At 40.9% G+C, this 18,739-nt stretch overlaps 1 protein-coding gene across 6 annotated transcripts in view; it reads right to left on the bottom strand.

Annotated features, from left to right (window-relative positions):
* Positions 1-17,646, bottom strand: part of LOC132883071 (zinc finger protein 850-like) — a 41,320-nt gene extending 23,674 nt beyond the window's left edge. For 5 of the 6 annotated variants that reach the window (XR_009654277.1, XR_009654279.1, XR_009654280.1 and 2 more), the window contains exons 1-3: positions 17,558-17,646; positions 14,481-14,623; positions 12,989-13,168 (exon numbers count right to left, since the gene is read on the bottom strand). Coding sequence is in view for 1 of the 6 variants with exons in the window: in XM_060916235.1 (XP_060772218.1) it covers positions 1,397-1,408; positions 1,701-2,754 (1,066 nt within the window). In the remaining 5 variants the exon portion in view is untranslated. Of the gene's footprint in view, positions 1-1,396; positions 1,409-1,700; positions 2,769-11,956; positions 12,145-12,988; positions 13,169-14,480; positions 14,624-17,557 lie in introns of all 6 variants that reach the window. The other variant, XM_060916235.1, reaches the window with a different exon arrangement.
* Positions 17,647-18,739: the final 1,093 nt, after the last annotated feature.

The following is an 18,739-nucleotide window of genomic DNA, read 5'->3' as shown; positions in this document are numbered from 1 at the left end:
CGGATCCAGTATAAATAGCTGCCGGAGCCAACGTCCGAGGTTCTGGAGCGTGCGCCAGCTTGCTCTCCCTCAAATTAAGCAGCGCGCGCCGGCTTGCTCCCGGAGTGCTCCGGCCGAGGTTCCCCTCAAATTAAGCAGCGCGCGCCGGCTTGCTCCCAGAGTGCTCCGGCCAAGGTTCCGGAGCACACTCCGGCCGAGGTTGCCCTCAAATTAAGCAGCGCACTCCGGCTTGCTCCGGAGCAAGCTGGAGCATGCTCCGTAACCTCGGCCGGAGCACTCCTGGAGCAAGCCGGAGCGCGCTCCGGAACCTCGGCCGGAGCACTCCTGGAGCAAGCCGGAGCGCGCTCTGGAACCTCGGACGTTGGCGTGTATGTGTATGGCGATGGGTTTTTAACGACATAGGTATACAGATCATGTGGGCCGAAGTCAGGTAAAGACGAGGGCTTCGTGTACTTCCGTACGTCAGTGAACAATCCTGGTGGAAGCAGGTAAACGTCGTTCTCTAAGCCTGCTAACCTCAATTTTTGCAAATACCTCTCCCTCTGCTCGCCCTGTAAATGCCCTACGTCGCTGGATAGTGAAGGTGTTTTCTGCATCTCGCTCCTTTTTCTTTTATGTTTTTCGTTTGTCGCCTTCCTCGCATTCAAACTGATTCGAGCCGAAGTCCACTACATGTCCAAAATGGCGGTCGCGTTTACGAAGGTCACGTGACTGAAAAGGGTCTATAAGCATGTTCTCTTTCCATTCCTCAGCACTGGTACAGCTGCTCTCTCACGTGAACTTGCTGATGTTTTTGGAATTTTCTAATGCGAGCAAAATTTATTCCATATTGTATTCAGGGATTTGGCATCTCTCCTGTATACTGTATGGGCTATACTCCTCAATATCTTGTAGAACTACTTCAACCTAACTCTCCCATTCGCAAGTCTTAGATGTTAATTTTCTGGTCAGTTATCTGTCCCAAAATGTAAACTGTCCACCGGGGGTTTGAGGGTCACAGCCCCCAAGCTATGGAATGATGGCTCCCAGAACCTTTGTGTTACTACAATTTAAAACTTCCTTTTACCATGCTTTGAGCTGCTGCATTTTTACCAATATGTGATCATGTTGCATTTCTTTAATCTTCTGTCTGTTATCTGTAAGGAATTCATGAGTTGATTTGTTTATGGTTCTTCGTGTTAGTGGGATTTGTTTTGTCTGTTTATCAGTACTCTGCAAAGCATCCTTGTGTTGGTGAAAAAATAAAAACTTCTTGTTGAATTAGTTTAATTCTGAAGGGTTAGAACAATTTATAACAATATTCAAAAATCAAATGTCTTCGGAGGGGAAACACCACCACAAACGCAAGCAACAATCAAACAAACAAAAAAAGGTTCTCAGTATCCTCAGTAGTAACTATGAACATGTTCTCCTTTCACTCCTCAGCAGTAGTACAGCTGCTCTCTCATGTGAATTTGTTGATTTTTTTTTCTAAAACAAGCAAAGTTTATTTCATATTGTGTGCAGGGATATGGCTTCTCTCCTGTATGGATGCGTTGGTGTGTTTTGAGATGACCCTGGAGGGTAAAAACTCCCTCACTGTCACGTGTGAAGTCACTGGCAGGGGTTGAAGTTACTGGAATCAGAGAAACAGATTCCACACCGTGAGCAGTGATACAGCTTCTATTTTACGTGAATGCATTGGTGTTTTCGGAGAGAACTTGTTTGATTGAAACTCTTTCCACAATCTGAGCACTGATGGGGCTTCTCTCCTGTGTGAATGCGCTGGTGTGTTTGGAGAGTATACGCATGTGCAAAGCTCTTCCCACACTGCAAACAGTAATATGGCTTCTCTCCTGTGTGAATGCGTTGGTGTTTATAAAGAGAACCTAATTCACTGAAATTCTTTCCACAGTCTGAGCAGTGATATGGCCTCTCGCCTGTGTGAATACGTTGGTGTTTACGGAGAGCACCTGATTCATTAAAATTCTTTCCACAATCTGCGCAGTAATACGGTTTCTCTCCTGTGTGAATGCGTTGGTGTTTTCGGAGAGAACTTGTTTGATTGAAACTCTTTCCACAATCTGAGCACTGATGGGGCCTCTCTCCTGTGTGAATGCGCTGGTGTGTTTGGAGAGTATATGCACGTGCAAAGCTCTTCCCACACTGTGAACAGTAATATGGTTTTTCTCCTGTGTGAATGCGCTGGTGTTTATGGAGAGAACCTTTTTCACTGAAATTCTTTCCACAACTTGAGCAGCAATATGGCTTCTCTCCGGTGTGAATGCGCTGGTGTCTTTGGTGATCACTTTTATGATTGAAACTTTTTTCACAATCAGAGCAGTGATATGGCTTTTCTCCTGCGTGAACGTGCTGGTGGATTTGGCAATCACGTTTTTGTTTGAAACTTTTTCCACAATCTGAGCACTGATATGGCTCCTCTCCTATGTAAATGTGCTGGTGCTTCCGAAGAGAACCTGATTCACTAAAATTCTTTCCACAATCTGAGCAGTAATATGGTTTCTCTCCTGTGTGAATGCGCTGGTGGATTTGGAGAGGAGGACTTCGTTTGAAACTCTTCCCACAATCTGAGCACTGATATAGCTTCTCTCCTGTATGAACGCGCTGGTGGACTTGGAGTTTATTCTGAGAAGTAAATCTCCTCCTATAAACTGAGTAAGGGTGAAGAGCTTCCTTCATTTGTGAAGAACTGGTGATAATATCAGATGCCCTGAAAGTATTTTGACAGCTACTGGAGTCTCCTCTGGGCATCATATTTTTGTGTATTCCTGGGGAAATAAAAATACAGTGGTGCTTGAAAGTTTGTGAACCCTTTAGAATTTTCTATATTTCTGCATAAATATGACCTAAAACATCATCAGATTTTCACACAAGTCCTAAAAGTAGATAAAGAGAACCCAGTTAAACAAATGAGACAAAAATATTATACTTGGTCATTTATTTATTGAGGAAAATGAGCCAATATTACATATCTGTGAGTGGCAAAAGTATGTGAACCTTTGCTTTCAGTATCTGGTGTGACCCCCTTGTGCAGCAATAACTGCAACTAAACGTTTGCGGTAACTGTTGATCAGTCCTGCACACCGGCTTAGAGGAATTTTAGCCCGTTCCTCCGTACAGAACAGCTTCAACTCTGGGATGTTGGTGGGTTTCCTCACATGAACTGCTCGCTTCAGGTCCTTCCACATTTCGATTGGATTAAGGTCAGGACTTTGACTTGGCCATTCCAAAACATTAACTTTATTCTTCTTTAACTGGTCTTTGGTAGAATGACTTGTGTGCTTAGGGTCGTTGTCTTGCTGCATTACCCACCTTCTCTTGAGATTCAGTTCATGGACAGATGTCCTGACGTTTTCCTTTAGAATTCACTGGTATAATTCACAATTCATTGCTCCATCAATGATGGCAAGCCGTCTTGGCCCAGATGCAGTAAAACAGGCCCAAACCATGATACTACCACCACCATGTTTCACAGATGGGATGAGGTTCTTATGCTGGAATGCAGTGTTTTCCTTTATGCAAACATAACGCTTCTAATTTAAACCAAAAAGTTCTATTTTGGTCTCATCTATCCACAAAACATTTTTCCAATAGCCTTCTGGCTTGTCCATGTGATCTTTAGCAAACTGCAGAGAGCAGCAATGTTCTTTTTGGAGAGCAGTGGCTTTCTCCTTGCAACCCTGCCATGCGCACCATTGTTGTTCAGTGTTCTCCTGATGGTGGACTCATGAACATTAACATTAGCCAATGTGAGAGAGGCCTTCAGTTGCTTAGAAGTTACCCTGGGGTCCTTTGTGACCTCGCTGACTATTACACGCCTTGTTCTTGGAGTGACCTTTGTTGGTCGACCACTCCTGGGGAGGGTAACAATGGTCTTGAATTTCCTCCATTTGTACACAATCTGTCTGACTGTGGATTGGTGGAGTCCAAACTCTTTAGAGATGGTTTTGTAACCTTTTCCAGCCTGATGAGCATCAACAACACTTTTTCTGAGGTCCTCAGAAATCTCCTTTGTTCATGCCATGATACACTTCCACAAACATGTGTTGTGAAGATCAGACTTTGATAGATCCCTGTTCTTTAAATAAAACAGGGTGCCCACTCACACCTCATTGTCATCCCATTGACTGAAAACACCTGACTCTAATTTCACCTTCAAATTAACTGCTAATCCGAGAGGTTCACATACTTTTGCCACTCACAGATATGTAATATTGGATCATTTTCCTCAATAAATAAATGACCAAGTATAATATTTTTGTCTCATTTGTTTAACTGGGTTCTCTTTATCTACTTTTAGGACTTGTGTGAAAATCTGATGATGTTTTAGGTCATATTTATGCAGAAATATAGAAAATTCTAAAGGGTTCACAAACTTTCAAGCACCACTGTAGAAGTCAATTAAATAAATATAAAAACATCACTGACCCAATGCCCACAAGAAAGAAATAAGGGATGATTCAATTCCTTTTTTAAACTTTTTTTGGAGAATAAAATGAGTAGCCTGCTTTTTCCCCCCATCTTCCTGAAAGACGATGCTGCGCACCAGGCTTGTGCAGTGCCCTTTATAATGTCTGGGACAAAGTCATAATGGTTTTAATCACTGTACTGCACAGTTTTAAATTTATACTCAGACAATTCACATGGGCTTAGGATGCACACTCTCAGATTTTATAGCCCAAGAGCATTAGCTCAAAATTGAGTCCAACCCGGAACAAATTAGTAACAAGCTGAATTTTTCAGAATATGTTCAGAATACCCTTACATACTAAAACATACTAAAAGTCCCCAGGAATCCACCTTGTGCTCTCTGAGAAATTCAAGATGGCGTCCAAAATGGCCACCGATTGGAGATTTTTCAACATCTCAGGGATAAAACAATATAAATGCAATTAAAATGTTAAGTTATATGTTCTCTCATACAAGCAATGCAAATTCACCATTGTCACACTGTTAAAATTAAAATTAACCAAGATTACAAGGTCATTAATGTGGAAATTACATGGAATTTGATGGTTGACATGACTGACAGATTAGCTTAGTAGGCTACCTACATACATGAACATAATGTAAGACAACAATTAGACATCAATTTCCTTAATATTTAGTGCATCTTTAAGCTTTGATAAAATATTAAAGGGAAATTAAAATTTGAGAACTCTATCTTCTAAAACTACAATGGCAAGCTGTTTCAGTACACTTCTTCAACATTCTGGCGACTTTCATGACAAAAAGGTCTGCCTCAATAAAAGCTCTTGCTTATAAACAAACAATGAGTAGACTTAAACACTTCTCAGTGCCTCAGTTGTAATGCTTGGACCTTTGTTGTACCATCAGTGAAGTAGGGAATTTATTCAAGCTTGTTTAAGGGTGGAAAAAAATTCATCTTTGAGTTTCTAGCGCCAGTCTTTACTACTAGCAATGCCAGTGTGTTCGGACAAAAAATGACTAAACTCAGCATGACCTTTTAAAAATGACTGAACTCAGCATGACCTTTTAACATGCCATTTTTCATTTTACACCACCAATTTACTTTAATATTAATGAAAATAAGTGCTCCAACCCCTAGTAATTGTGTTTGTTGTTTTGTGAACAGAATAGGATGATACGGAGTGAACGAGTAACCAATGGATCCACACTCTATAATCGGTAGTGTACATTAAATAGCACATGTATAGATTTACAATTATAAGTCTGTAATTATTAGTCCTAAACATTAAGAACTGAAGCCATTTCAAAAACATATGAGATATCTTCATGATACCATAACGATTATTTTGTCATAACAGTCATTGTTATTTCTTCTTGGATGTGAATTTATGGGCCAGGGCGTTTCAAGATTGATACTTGATTCAAGGATCGGACTGGATGAAACCTACACACATTCATAGTACTGTGCACATTCATAAATGTGAACTGGTGAAGTACTGTGTTTGATAGGAACCACGGATAAGAATGTTCTAGGTCTATGAATATTAAATGTAGTTCGACATTTCAGAGACAACTATGGAGTCATGCATTATTTGTAAGGAGTTGTGTAACGATTTATTGATTGTTGAAGTTGAAAGTTATAGAACAATGACCAGTTGTCTTCTTGTAAATAGGTTCATTATTTGAGGAACACTCAGTCGCCATGATTTATTGTGTTGGATTAGCTTCTTGTTATAATGAACAATATATGTAAATAAATTGTTATAATGGATTGAAGGTAATGTTTTGGAGTTCATGATGTTTTTGGTTTTAGTGAAACTCCCAGTGCCAAAAATATGACAATCTAACCAGACATGGCAAGCGAACACATTATACACAAATATACTGTTATAATAATGTGTACATTGTTATTATATAATGTTAATACACAATGTAATTAATACACACATGTTGGAATTTACTCTCCTACCCTACAAAACATATTCTGACCTTTTAATTGCATTAATATTTTGTTTTGGGCCTGAGATATGGGCAGATCTCCATTTGGCGGCCATTTTGGACGCCATCTTGAATTTCTCAGAGAGCACAAGGGGGATTTCCGGGGACTTTTAGTACAGTTTTAGTACAGTCAAAATTATTAGCCCCCCTTGTGGAATTGAACATAATTCTTGATTTCTCCATGAAAATGACCATTGACAACAAATGTTTTTATTCTTGAAATAAATGCACTATGAAGACATTGTCCAACAAGTTTCATTACGATATCTTATTATCACACTGAGTTTCAACCAAAAACAGCAAAAGTGAGATGTTCAAAATTATTAGCCCCCTGACCATTAGTAGTCAATTGTGCACCCTTTTTGACCCACAACTGACAACAACCTCTTGGAATAGTTTTTCACTAGGTTGGCACAGGTCTCCTGAGGAATTTTGGCCCATTCCTCCATTGCAAACTGTTCCAACTGGCCCAAATTGGATGGTTTTCGTGCATGGACGTTCTTTTTCAGCACTTGCCACAGGTTTTCTATTGGATTGAGATCTGGGCTCTGTGCAGGCCACTGTATGACGTTGGTCTTGGTATCCTTGAAGTATTGCTGGACTATTTTAGATGTATGCTTTGGGTCGTTATCTTGCTGGAAGACCCAACGATGACCTAAGCGCAAAGTGAGAGCAGACTTCTGCATGTTTTCCTTCAGTATTTTTAGGTAATCTTCCTTTTTCATGGTGCCATGCACCCGAACCAGACTGCCTGTACCTGAGGCTGCAAAACAGCCCCACAGCATGATGCTGCCACCACCATGTTTAACTGTGGGAACTGTGTTCACAGGGTTGAAGGCCTCTCCCTTTCTTCGCCATACATAGGCAATGTCCATATGCCCAAACAGCTCCAATTTCGTCTCATCTGACCAAAGCAGACTTCCAAAACTCATCTTTCTTCTTCAAGTACTCACGGGCAAACTTTAGTCGGGCTTTGATGTGACGATGTTTTAGTAAGGGGGTTCTTCTGGGACGATAGCCCCGAAGCCCATTCCGATGAAGAGCCCTCACAACAGTGTGCCTTGACACACAAACTCCAGAAGAGGCCAGGTCAGCAACAATTTCCTTTGCAGATGTACGGGGCTCTTTACGGACATCTCTGACAATTTTTCTTTCCAGAGTTCTTGAGATCTTACACTTGCGTCCACGACCAGGTTTGTTCTTGACCGAATTTGTCTCCTTGTACTTGGCAATGATGCACCGAACTGCAGTTCTGGAGACTGTAAACCTCTTCAAAATGGCAGTGTAGCCTTGGCCCTTGTCATGAGCCTCCACAATCTTTTGTCGGAGTTCAAGACTTATTTCTTTAGTCTTCGGCATTGTGACAAATAGTAATCCTCCTCATTCATTCAAATGCCCTGTTCCTTGGAGTCCTTTTAAACTGTTGAATGGAGCCAATTGACTACAGGTGTTGCTAGGAAGCCAATTGATTGCACAGGTGTTGTTTAAAAGCTGATTGGTTAATTAACTGTGTTTTAAAAGCAAGAATCCACATGGGGGCTAATATTTTTGACCAACTCATTTTTACCATATTTCATATAAAGACAGCCTAAAACTAATTTCATATTCCAAAATGCACCACAAACATCTGAATAGTACTGGTGATTGTTTGTGTATATCAATTTTTATCAATGCTTTAAACATTTGGAGGATATTTGGGAAAATGTTCCAAAATTTAAGGGGGGCTAATAATTTTGAGTTCAACTGTATGTTATTCCTAAAGGTATTCTGAAATTTTCAGCTTGTTACTAATTTGTTCCGGGTATAACCCTATTACTCCTGGGCTATTAATAATGGCTATTTTTACACATTTTACTTTTAGCTAATTTAGTAGCTGTAACACCCTTCAGGAGGCAGATTTGGATGTCAGTGACTGCTTTTCGCAGAAGACTTCATGAACAGAAAGGCTATACTAGAAGATGCAAATTACTTTGCCAAAAAAAAAACAAAACTGGATGACCAGCAGAGTTTGCGGTAAATATATAAAGAACCTGCACAGTTATGAACAAAATCTTGTGGACGCAAGACCAAGATTAACTTGCATCAGAGCAATGGCAAGAGCAAAGTATGGCAGTGAAAGAAGCAGCCGCCTTTATTTGTCACAAATAGTGGATCAGATATTGCTGGGGGAAAAAAAAAGAATAAATTCAATAAGATCCTATTTAACACACACACACCCTCTGAAGGTATTGGAACAGCAAGGCCAATACTTTATCTATTATACACTGAAAACATTTAGGTTTGAGATCAAAAGACAACTATGAGAGCAGAATTTCAGCTTTCATGTTCTGATATTTACATTTCGATGTATTAAAACAACTTCGAACATGGCATCTTCTGTTTGAACCAATGACAGAAAAACATGGGTGGTGTGCCTCCATGCCCTTCCACTCTTGAGAAATGAAGCCAATATTCCTCTGCAATGGAGCTCTTGCAGTCACGTGACCGAATCCCGGCTGGAATGTGAACAGCCGCCATCTTGTCAGTCAACAACACAGCTGAATATTGTTGCACTCGTATACAAAATGGATCAATTTCAACCGACAGACTACACGGCTCATTTTTCTAATAAACAGATAACTAGATATATGTCTAAAATAAACGACCTACAGATTAGTGACCCTTCTCGATTACCGGACGTAGTTTTCACGACCGTGTCAGTGGATCAAATAATTAGTTTTCTTTTGTTTCAGACATGTAAAAGCTTTTTACCTTTACCTGACATGTTTCGACGGTGTAACTTCCGTCTTCATCAGAGGGTCACCCGGATATTGGTGTGTGACGTGCCTTTATAATCAGCTGATGTTACAAAGGCACACCAACATCCGGGTGACCCTCTGATGAAGATGGAAGTTACACCGTTGAAACATGTCAGGTAAAGGTAAAAAGCTTTTACATGTCTGAAACAAAAGAAAACTAATTATTTGATTTAAGAAGAAGACATAATGAACGTAATATATTTATTTTTTTATGTGTCAGTGGATATTGAACTGCCAGAGGTGGAATACCCAGATGTGTATAATTAGCTCATTAACTTTCCCTCGCTGTTCAGTGGTGAAGCACTGCGTGCTTATAAATCTCTGGACAGTTATCTTTACAGAAATTCAGGATTTGTCAGCCCCCCTCAGATGTGGCATCTTGGAAACAAGAAAATGACAATCCTCATTGGACGGGTAAGTCACTTAAGTATTGAGTACTAGTACTGATACTAGATATATCAGTAGTATCTAGTATAGCACTAACCAGCCAATTATGGTTGAATATTTTATATCATCAGTTAGATCAAGTATCAGTAGTCTATCACTATTACTGTATATATGGTATACCTGATAGCAGCAATCCATTTTGCACGCCTGTCAGGGTCCCGTGGCAGCCTATGAAACTTTCTTCCCGATTTCTGACCTCTCCTGTTGTGGCATTTATATGCCATACAACTCTCCGGCATTGTGGCACGGTAATATTTGCAGATTTGGGCGAAAAACAACGAAAGTCAGCGTCGGTAAATTGCGATGGCGGAAATATGGCGTTTGACCGACAAGATGGTGTCTGTTTACAATCTGGATCGGCTGTGACGTCACATGCAAGTGGACTATACTGTCAAATTTGGAGCCAAATTCTGCGCAGTAGAGGTGAGAGTTGAAGTCAGGTACACGTACTAATTTTCCTAAATTTCCTTTGGGATTAACGCCAGCACATTGCAGAGGCTGTTATTTGCTTAATTTCCATGTGTATTAATGCCTTCTTATGATATAGTACAGGGGTCATCAAACTACGGCCCGCAGGCCGACTCCGGCCCGCCACCCCCCTTTGACCGGCCCCCCCAGCCCCTCTGCCCCCCACCACTTTAACCGGCCCTATGAGGCAATCCCTAAAAGTGGTCATGGCCTATTTTTTTTTAAATTGCTTTTTGGCAAATAATAACATGTCTGCATCTTGTATTTTGTTGGATTTTATCAATTAAAATTGATATTTAGTTATAAAATGAACTATTCATATTTTCTGAATTTTCGTCATATGCTCACGATCAAGCAGTGACAGGCAGCGCACGCGCAGAGAACTGTCAGTGTTCAGGACAGCAAAATGGCGAGCGGTCAGCGAAAAGCTGACAGAGAGTGCAGAGTTTTTAAAGAACAGTGGACCACCGATTATTTTTTCGTTCAGTGTAAGGACCGTGCAGTTTGTCTTTTATGTAAAGAAAGTGTGTCGGTTTTCAAAGAATATAATCTGCGTCGTCACTACGAAACCCGCCACAAAGAGTATGCTAGTTTGCGAGGGCAAACAAGAGAAGACAGGATTCGGAGAATGAAATGCGGACTGGCTGCACAACAGAATGTATTCCTTCGCTAAACCCAGATCAACCAGGCTGCTGTCCGAGCTAGCTATAAGGTAGCTCACCTACTAGCTACCCATGGAAAGCCGTTTACTGGTGGGGACTTTGTTAAAGTATGCATGCTTGCTGTGGCCGAGGAGGCGTGTCCCGACAAGAAGGATGCGCTCAACGCGGTGAGTCTCTCCGCACCTACTATGACCAGGCGAACCGAAGATTTGGGGGACAACGTGTATGACCAGCTGAATGAGAAAGCATCAGAATTCGAGTTTTTTGCTTTGGCCATGGATGAGAGCAATGACGTGCAGGACACAGCACAACTGCTGTGATCTATTGATCTATTGCTCATATTATAATTTCACTGTTTTTTTTTAAATGTATTTATTTTATAGGCCTATTTATTTGACCTTTATTAAGTGCTGCACACAATTATTAATATTATTATTAATATCAACAGGCCTACCTACAATTTATAATTTTCCACTCACCTTTGCCAGTGTCAATCACCTCAACTAGGCAGATGTTTCTTACCTTGACAGCTCTGATGTTATTTTTATTAGAAAATAAATAAATGGAATATCTGTTGTATTTCAAATTAAAGCAAAGTGTGAAGACTCGATTACTACTTTTGCAAACCACTAGTAAAGATAAACAAATATGTGCCAGGAATCAAGTGTTGATACAGTAGTGGGGATATAGTAGCGGGGATATAGTAGCGGGGATATAGTAGTGTGGATATAGTAGCGGGGATATAGTAGCGGGGATGGCTGTGCCAGGCTAGTAATCTCTACTACAACTACACAATGAGGCCTGCTGGTGGTCATATTTGTCTGGGTCATACAGTTCTATGTTATATAGCTGACCCGACCCCGGCCCCCCATCGCAGTCAGGAACGACAATGTGGCCCCCAGAGAAAAAAGTTCGGTGACCCCTGATATAGTAGAATAATGATTTAAAAGCTAATTCCTTAGAACAATTTATTTTTAAAAGTGCAGATATTAGCATACAGAAAACTAACTCAAGTAGAACCTTGAGACGGAAAGACAGTTTAGACAAGAAAAGTGACATGGAAAATAGTCTATTTTGCCTTTGAAATGGATGGGGATGGATGGTGCAACACAATATATTGCAGCCCACCAGCAGGGGTGCTTCACTACTTACTCTGCACAAAAAGTGGGATTTTCCTAAGTAGGCAGCACTGTAAATAGTCATGGAAGTGCAGGTTAACGACTGTTCATGGGAATTTATAGGCAGCACAGAAAACTGCCAAGAACTGATGTGGGGGAGCTTGGCAGTTGACAACCCCAGTCCCTAGGTCCAGGAAAGGCTTTCCCATGTCAATGAAAATGCTGCAAGTTAGAAAAATACAAATGAGGCTGGGGGTGGGGGTTCATTCCACTGGTCCAGACATTATAGCTTTTTCTACATTTAACTTCATCTTAAGATGATTTCTGGTCTAATTAAATCAGGCTTCGTATAATTATAAACTCAAGTTGTAACTTGAATAGCTTCAAATTATGTAATTAAGTATATGATGGATTACCTTGTATGCCACTAGCAACGGTGAACGTAATTTAAAAAAAAAAAAAAAATAAATAAATAAAAAACACAATTTATTTCAAAATTTATTTTCATCAGGGTTCCTTTGGGTTTTAAATGTAAAATTCAAGCTCTTTTCAAGCACTTTCAAGGTACTTAAAGCAAAAATGTCTGACTTTTAAAGCCTTCATCACATGCAAATTCATCTCATCTCATTATCTCTAGCCGCTTTGTCCTGTTCTACAGGGTCGCAGGCGAGCTGGAGCCTATCCCAGCTGACTACGGGCGAAAGGCGGGGTACACCCTGGACAAGTCGCCAGGTCATCACAGGGCTGACACATAGACACAGACAACCATTCACACTCACATTCACACCTACGGTCAATTTAGAGTCACCAGTTAACCTAACCTGCATGTCTTTGGACTGTGGGGGAAACCGGAGCACCCGGAGGAAACCCACGCGGACACGAGGAGAACATGCAAACTCCACACAGAAAGGCCCTCGCCGGCCACGGGGCTCGAACCCGGACCTTCTTGCTGTGAGGCGACAGCACTAACCACTACACCACCATGCCGCCCCCACATGCAAATTGTGACTATAAATGCAACAAATTTACAGAATTCATTTATTCTCAATGTATTCTGATACTTCACCTGCTATTAACTTTGTGCGGATGTCCTTGGTGTGAAACACTGAAGCACAGGACAGGCGGGTTTCACTTAACTTTTTAGCAAATAAAAGCTGCTTGGTGGTTGGTGCAAACAAACATACTCTCTGGGCAGGAGAACTGCCTCCTCTCTGCTCTCTCTCCCCTTATCAGCCCTTGGTAATCACTGCAAGAGAAACACATTATGCCAATTAGACACAGGTGTGATTGTTTTGCCACTCGCCCTCCCCAGACTCGCTCTCTATTCACAAAACAGCGCTTGACCACACCCCTGCTTCCACTCACCCCCACTGTCTGACTCAGGCTACATCCACACGACAACGGCAACGAGATGTTATTTAAAAATATATCGCGTCCAAATGGGCAACGATCAGTAAAATATCAGGTCCATATGGCAACGCAACGCTTGCTGAAAATGATGCAATACACATGCCACACCTCTAGGGGCGCTGTAAGACGGTCCCTTCGGAGACACCAGAACAATAGAAGTAGTAAGGACGCATGCGCATAAACTATTATGCGTGAGACTTCATATTAGCCACAAAGTCAGGAAAATCTGTTCGTAAAATTACATTATAATGACCAAATACAATGAAAAGTATTTTTCCAGTCTCACCTGTGAAAGGTAATCCCATGTGATCTCGTTTGGACGGCAAACCTGTTGGTACAGTTAAACACAGCTAATCTTTATTCTCCACTTTGACCTATCCAATATGGCGGCGAGGATGACGTATGATTCTACGCGGAAGGCGGCGTCTTTAATGGTCCGGAATAAATTGAATGCTACACGTTGATGGATTAATTTGTTGTTTCTCACCTGTGAAAGGTAATCCCATGTGATCTCGTTTGGACGGTAAACCTGTTGGTACAGTTAAACGCAGCACATGAATCTTTATTCTCCGCTTTGACCTATCCAATATGGCGGCGAGGATGACGCATGATTCTACGCGGAAGGCGGCGTCTTTAATGGTCCGGAATAAATTGAATGCTACACGTTGATGGATTAATTTGCTCTTCTACACCCTTTTTGAGGAATGTACTTTAGGACTTAAACCAACATCTGAAGAGGTGAGATCGCTCCTTTTTTTCCCTATTTTTGCTGGCGGGATTGACTCTGCCCTAAGGGCAGAGAGTCTCTCTCTCTCTCTCTCTCTCTCTCTCACTTTGCACCATTACACAATAAATATTCACAGTGAAAATATTTTGTAAGCGCGTTTCATGAACCAAGTTATAGGATTTGTTGACAACTCGCATCGAGTTCGTTACACTTCTACCCGGCGTGAAGCACTCACAGTCATGTGGTTGTGACGTCATCGTAAACAAATCCGTTCTACTCATCCAGACGACTTCGCAACGGTAACGTTGCCAGATCTTTCCACTCTGGAACCCGTTCTCAAAAAGATTGCGTTTTGGGCACCCAAAACGCCGGTGCCGTGTGGACGTCAGGCCTAAATAATAAGCAATTGTATCGGAGTCACCTGAATCCGTTGCCGTGTGGACAGGGCCTCAGACCGGGGAACTATCTGGCCTGCAGACAACTCCTTCCGACAGGAAAGACAGTCTGTTACCACCATCTGCTCTCCCTGCCTGTGGATCACCTTGATCTTCAGGAGCTGAAGAGCTAGATACCAACAAATGATCCGTGAGTTAGCAAGTTCCCTGCTCCACTGGCTACACAGCATGTGTAATACAGTAAGTCATCCCAGCAAGCAGTCCCAGAGGGGGAGGCCCACCCACTTAATGGCTGGACATTCATCTCTCGCACCGAGAGCTTGTGGCTTATGCATAGCACCAGGCTGTGGGTGGTAAAAGAGAGCAACTGGACTTGCTTGAAGATTCTTGAAGACGTTTTACCTCTCATCCGAAAGGCTTCTTCAGTTCTGTCTGACTAGTAGGGAGTATCAGGTATTTATCCTCTCATGGACGAAAAGCTCATCTAAGGTGTCATTGAGTTGTTAGATGAGCTTTTCATAAAAAGATATTTTGTACTAAATATAAGTCTATGGAAAACAAATTTTAAATAAAAACTATATTTTGTTAACTTCATACCACATATCAATTTTTTAAAATAAATCATCTGGATGTCGATAATTGTGGAACAGTGTCGATAATTGTGGAATGGTGTCATGTAGGGCTGTAACGATATGCGTATCGAAATCGCGATACGCAGAGCCACGATCCGTATCGCGATACAAGAAGGCAGAATCGCGGTACACCCTTTCAAACTTCTCCTCAGCCCAAAAACAGAGGCGCTTCCAAACTTCAATTTATGAATACTTTTACTTTTTATTTAAATTACATTTTAAACTTACTTAAATTACTTTTATTTTTTTATATCTATTAGTAAGTCGTTTTTTCGCCGACCTGCGACAATCTTCTGCGAGTCACGCAACGTCCACACTCGCCACTGGCAGAGCATTCATTTCTTTTAAGCGGTCGCCATTCTGGTTGCGACGCGGGGAGCGAATCTGTAAACGAGCAGCTCATTGGCTGGCTAGGTGTGCCACAAGCCAATCACAATCACTCGACCGGAAAGGCATGCAGTGTTGCCAGATTGGGCGGGTTAAGGTGCTTTTTGGCTGGTTTTGAACATATTTTGGGGTGGAAAACGTTAGCAATGTCTGGCAACACTGAAGGCATGTCTGCTTGGGCGGAAGCCTTCTGCGGCAGTTACATTTTGACACGCGAGCAACGTTTCACCATAAAAATTCCGTAATTTCCATCTGTTTTCCGCGATCACAGAAAATCATTGGCCCTATGAGAGTGAGACAGTGAGAGAGCCACCACCACCCCCCCCAAAAAAAATCTTAACGGATTTACACGATTTGGAAAAATGACTTTTTCAGAACCGTAAAAAACAGAGCTTCCGGCTCAACAGTATTATTTTGAGAAATAAAACAATCTTTGGATATACATTTGTTCATTTTTGCATACATATTACTCAGAGATGCACCGATTGACCGGCTGCCGATCGGAATCGGCCGATTTTCACGTGATCGGCCATGACCGGCGACCGGCCGGTCAAAATTAAAATATGCCGATTTTCTGCCGATCAAAACTTGTGTATCACATAGAGATGAAAGTGGAAATACTCGTAATTCGCAACTAAAAGACTGCAGCTCCACTGGCAGCTTGAACATGCTTTCTAGTCCGATTGTGTTGCGCTTGCGCAGAACAGTGTCAGTCCTGCGCACCTAACGAGCTCCGGTGCGCGTGCCGTTAACAACAACGAAATTCACTATATTTTGATATCCACATATAGTGAAATTATTTTTGTGCCAGATATTGGATGTGAAAAGAAGAAAACGTTTGTGGTTGTGTGAATTTCCCATTACAGGAATGTTAGCCTATTACCAAACATCTAGTTAGATTTGTACAAAGAAAGAAAGGAAAAAAAATGCCTTTTTGTTTGTTTTACAGCCTTGGTTGCACTTGATTCCATTGGAAATTACTCTACAAATACACATTTAACAAAGATGATAGAATGGCTATGGTATAAGTATGACTGGAAATTATTTTTGTATTTTGATACTGAATGAAGAAATGGGTTGTTCTATAAGGCACAAGTTTTCAGATCTAAACAGGCTTATGAAAGTGTGTTCCATAGCAGTAGGCAAATAATATATGAGGGGGAAGTTGTTTTTGTGCCAAATATTGGATGGGAAAAGAAAAAAATGTTTGTGTGAATTTCCTATTTCAGGAATTAATATGTTAATACCAAACATGAAGAAAGATTTTACAAAGAACAATGTCTTTTTGTTTGTTTTCAACCTTTGAGGTGTTAAATTTATTACTGAAAATCTGGCAGAATGTTCTATTAAAGAAAAGATAAAAAGAAAATAGTCTGTGTGTGCTGTGAAGTGGTTTGAAAAAATGAAATCGGAATCGGCCAAAATCGGTATCGGCAGGTCACACTCCATGGAAAATCGGAAATCGGAATCGGCCCAAAAAATTGCAATCGGTGCATCTCTAATATTACTCATTCTCTGCAGTGGTCTGAATTATTGTTATTAAATAATGTAAGTAAGTAAATGTTAATAAGTCAAATTTACTACTTTTAAAAAAACATTTAAAAAAAATCGTGGGCGTATCGAATCGTGGGTCAAAAATCGCGATACGAATCGAATCGTGAGTTGGGTGTATCGTTACAGCCCTAGTGTCACGTGATCTGATACACTAATAGGGAATAATTTTTTTTTTCCAGTAGAAGTTTGAGTAATTATTCATGCACAGTTTACATTTTGAAAGTCTTTTCTACTTTTGCAACGGCCAAAAAATCGTTAAGGTGTCGATAATTGTAGCCGCCGCTTTAAATGTTATCTGAGATAAACTAACTTAGATTAATCCTCAACTGCAAAAGACAAAACTGAAGCAAATTATAAAAATGGAATTCCAAACAGTCAAAATCTCTACTGATTTATTAAAAAAAGGTTAAAAACAGTAATAATCTTCACAAAACCCAATTCAGTGTGAAGTAGAGCTCCATTTATGATCCAGTCAGTAAACTGTTAACCAACACCGAGCAGCTCAGAGAACCAGTTTCACTTTAACTTACCTCAGGATTTAAAGATAAACCGATTTATTCTCTCCAAACGCGATTATTATTTTTCACTGCTGAGAGGAAACGCTTCAGCTCTTCTTCTCCTCCTCCTGATAGTGAGGTGTTTTAGCGCCACCTACTGGACTGGATGATGTAAAGTCGTTAAAGATCTCCTCACATTGCTCTAGATTCTGTTCAGGAAACTTAAACGTGTTTAAAATGACAGAATTGTGCGATTCTCCATCAGTTGGTTCTCTGTTTCTTTCAATCTTACAGTCAAAAGTTTGCACACCCCTACTTATAAACTCTATATTAGAAATGTTTGTTCCAATTCAACAATAGCACTGTTCATTCTAGATAGATACAACCCCGATTCCAAAAAAGTTGGGACAAAGTACAAATTGTAAATAAAAACGGAATGCAATGATGTGGAAGTTTCAAAATTCCATATTTTATTCAGAATAGAACACAGATGACATATCAAATGTTTAAACAGAAAATGTATCATTTAAAGAGAAAAATTAGGTGACTTTAAATTTCATGACAACAACACATCTCAAAAAAGTTGGGACAAGGCCATGTTTCCCACTGTGAGACATCCCCTTTTCTCTTTACAACAGTCTGTAAACGTCTGGGGACTGAGGAGACAAGTTGCTCAAGTTTAGGGATAGGAATGTTAACCCATTCTTGTCTAATGTAGGATTCTAGTTGCTCAACTGTCTTAGGTCTTTTTTGTCGTATCTTCCGTTTTATGATGCGCCAAATGTTTTCTATGGGTGAAAGATCTGGACTGCAGGCTGGCCAGTTCAGTACCCGGACCCTTCTTCTACACAGCCATGATGCTGTAATTGATGCAGTATGTGGATTGGCATTGTCATGTTGGAAAATGCAAGGTCTTCCCTGAAAGAGACGTCGTCTGGATGGGAGCATATGTTGCTCTAGAACCTGGATATACCTTTCAGCATTGATGGTGTCTTTCCAGATGTGTAAGCTGCCCATGCCACACGCACTAATGCAACCCCATACCATCAGAGATGCAGGCTTCTGAACTGAGCGGTGATAACAACTCGGGTCATCCTTCTCCTCTTTAGTCCGAATGACACGGCGTCCCTGATTTCCATAAAGAACTTCAAATTTTGATTCGTCTGACCACAGAACAGTTTTCCACTTTGCCACAGTCCATTTTAAATGAGCCTT

Source organism: Neoarius graeffei, chromosome 1 (genome assembly GCF_027579695.1).
Source record: "Neoarius graeffei isolate fNeoGra1 chromosome 1, fNeoGra1.pri, whole genome shotgun sequence".
In the NCBI taxonomy this organism is placed as follows: Eukaryota; Metazoa; Chordata; class Actinopteri; order Siluriformes; family Ariidae; genus Neoarius; species Neoarius graeffei.
The sequence above is the reverse complement of the archived record's forward strand: the minus strand, read 5'-3'. Positions and strand labels throughout refer to the sequence as shown.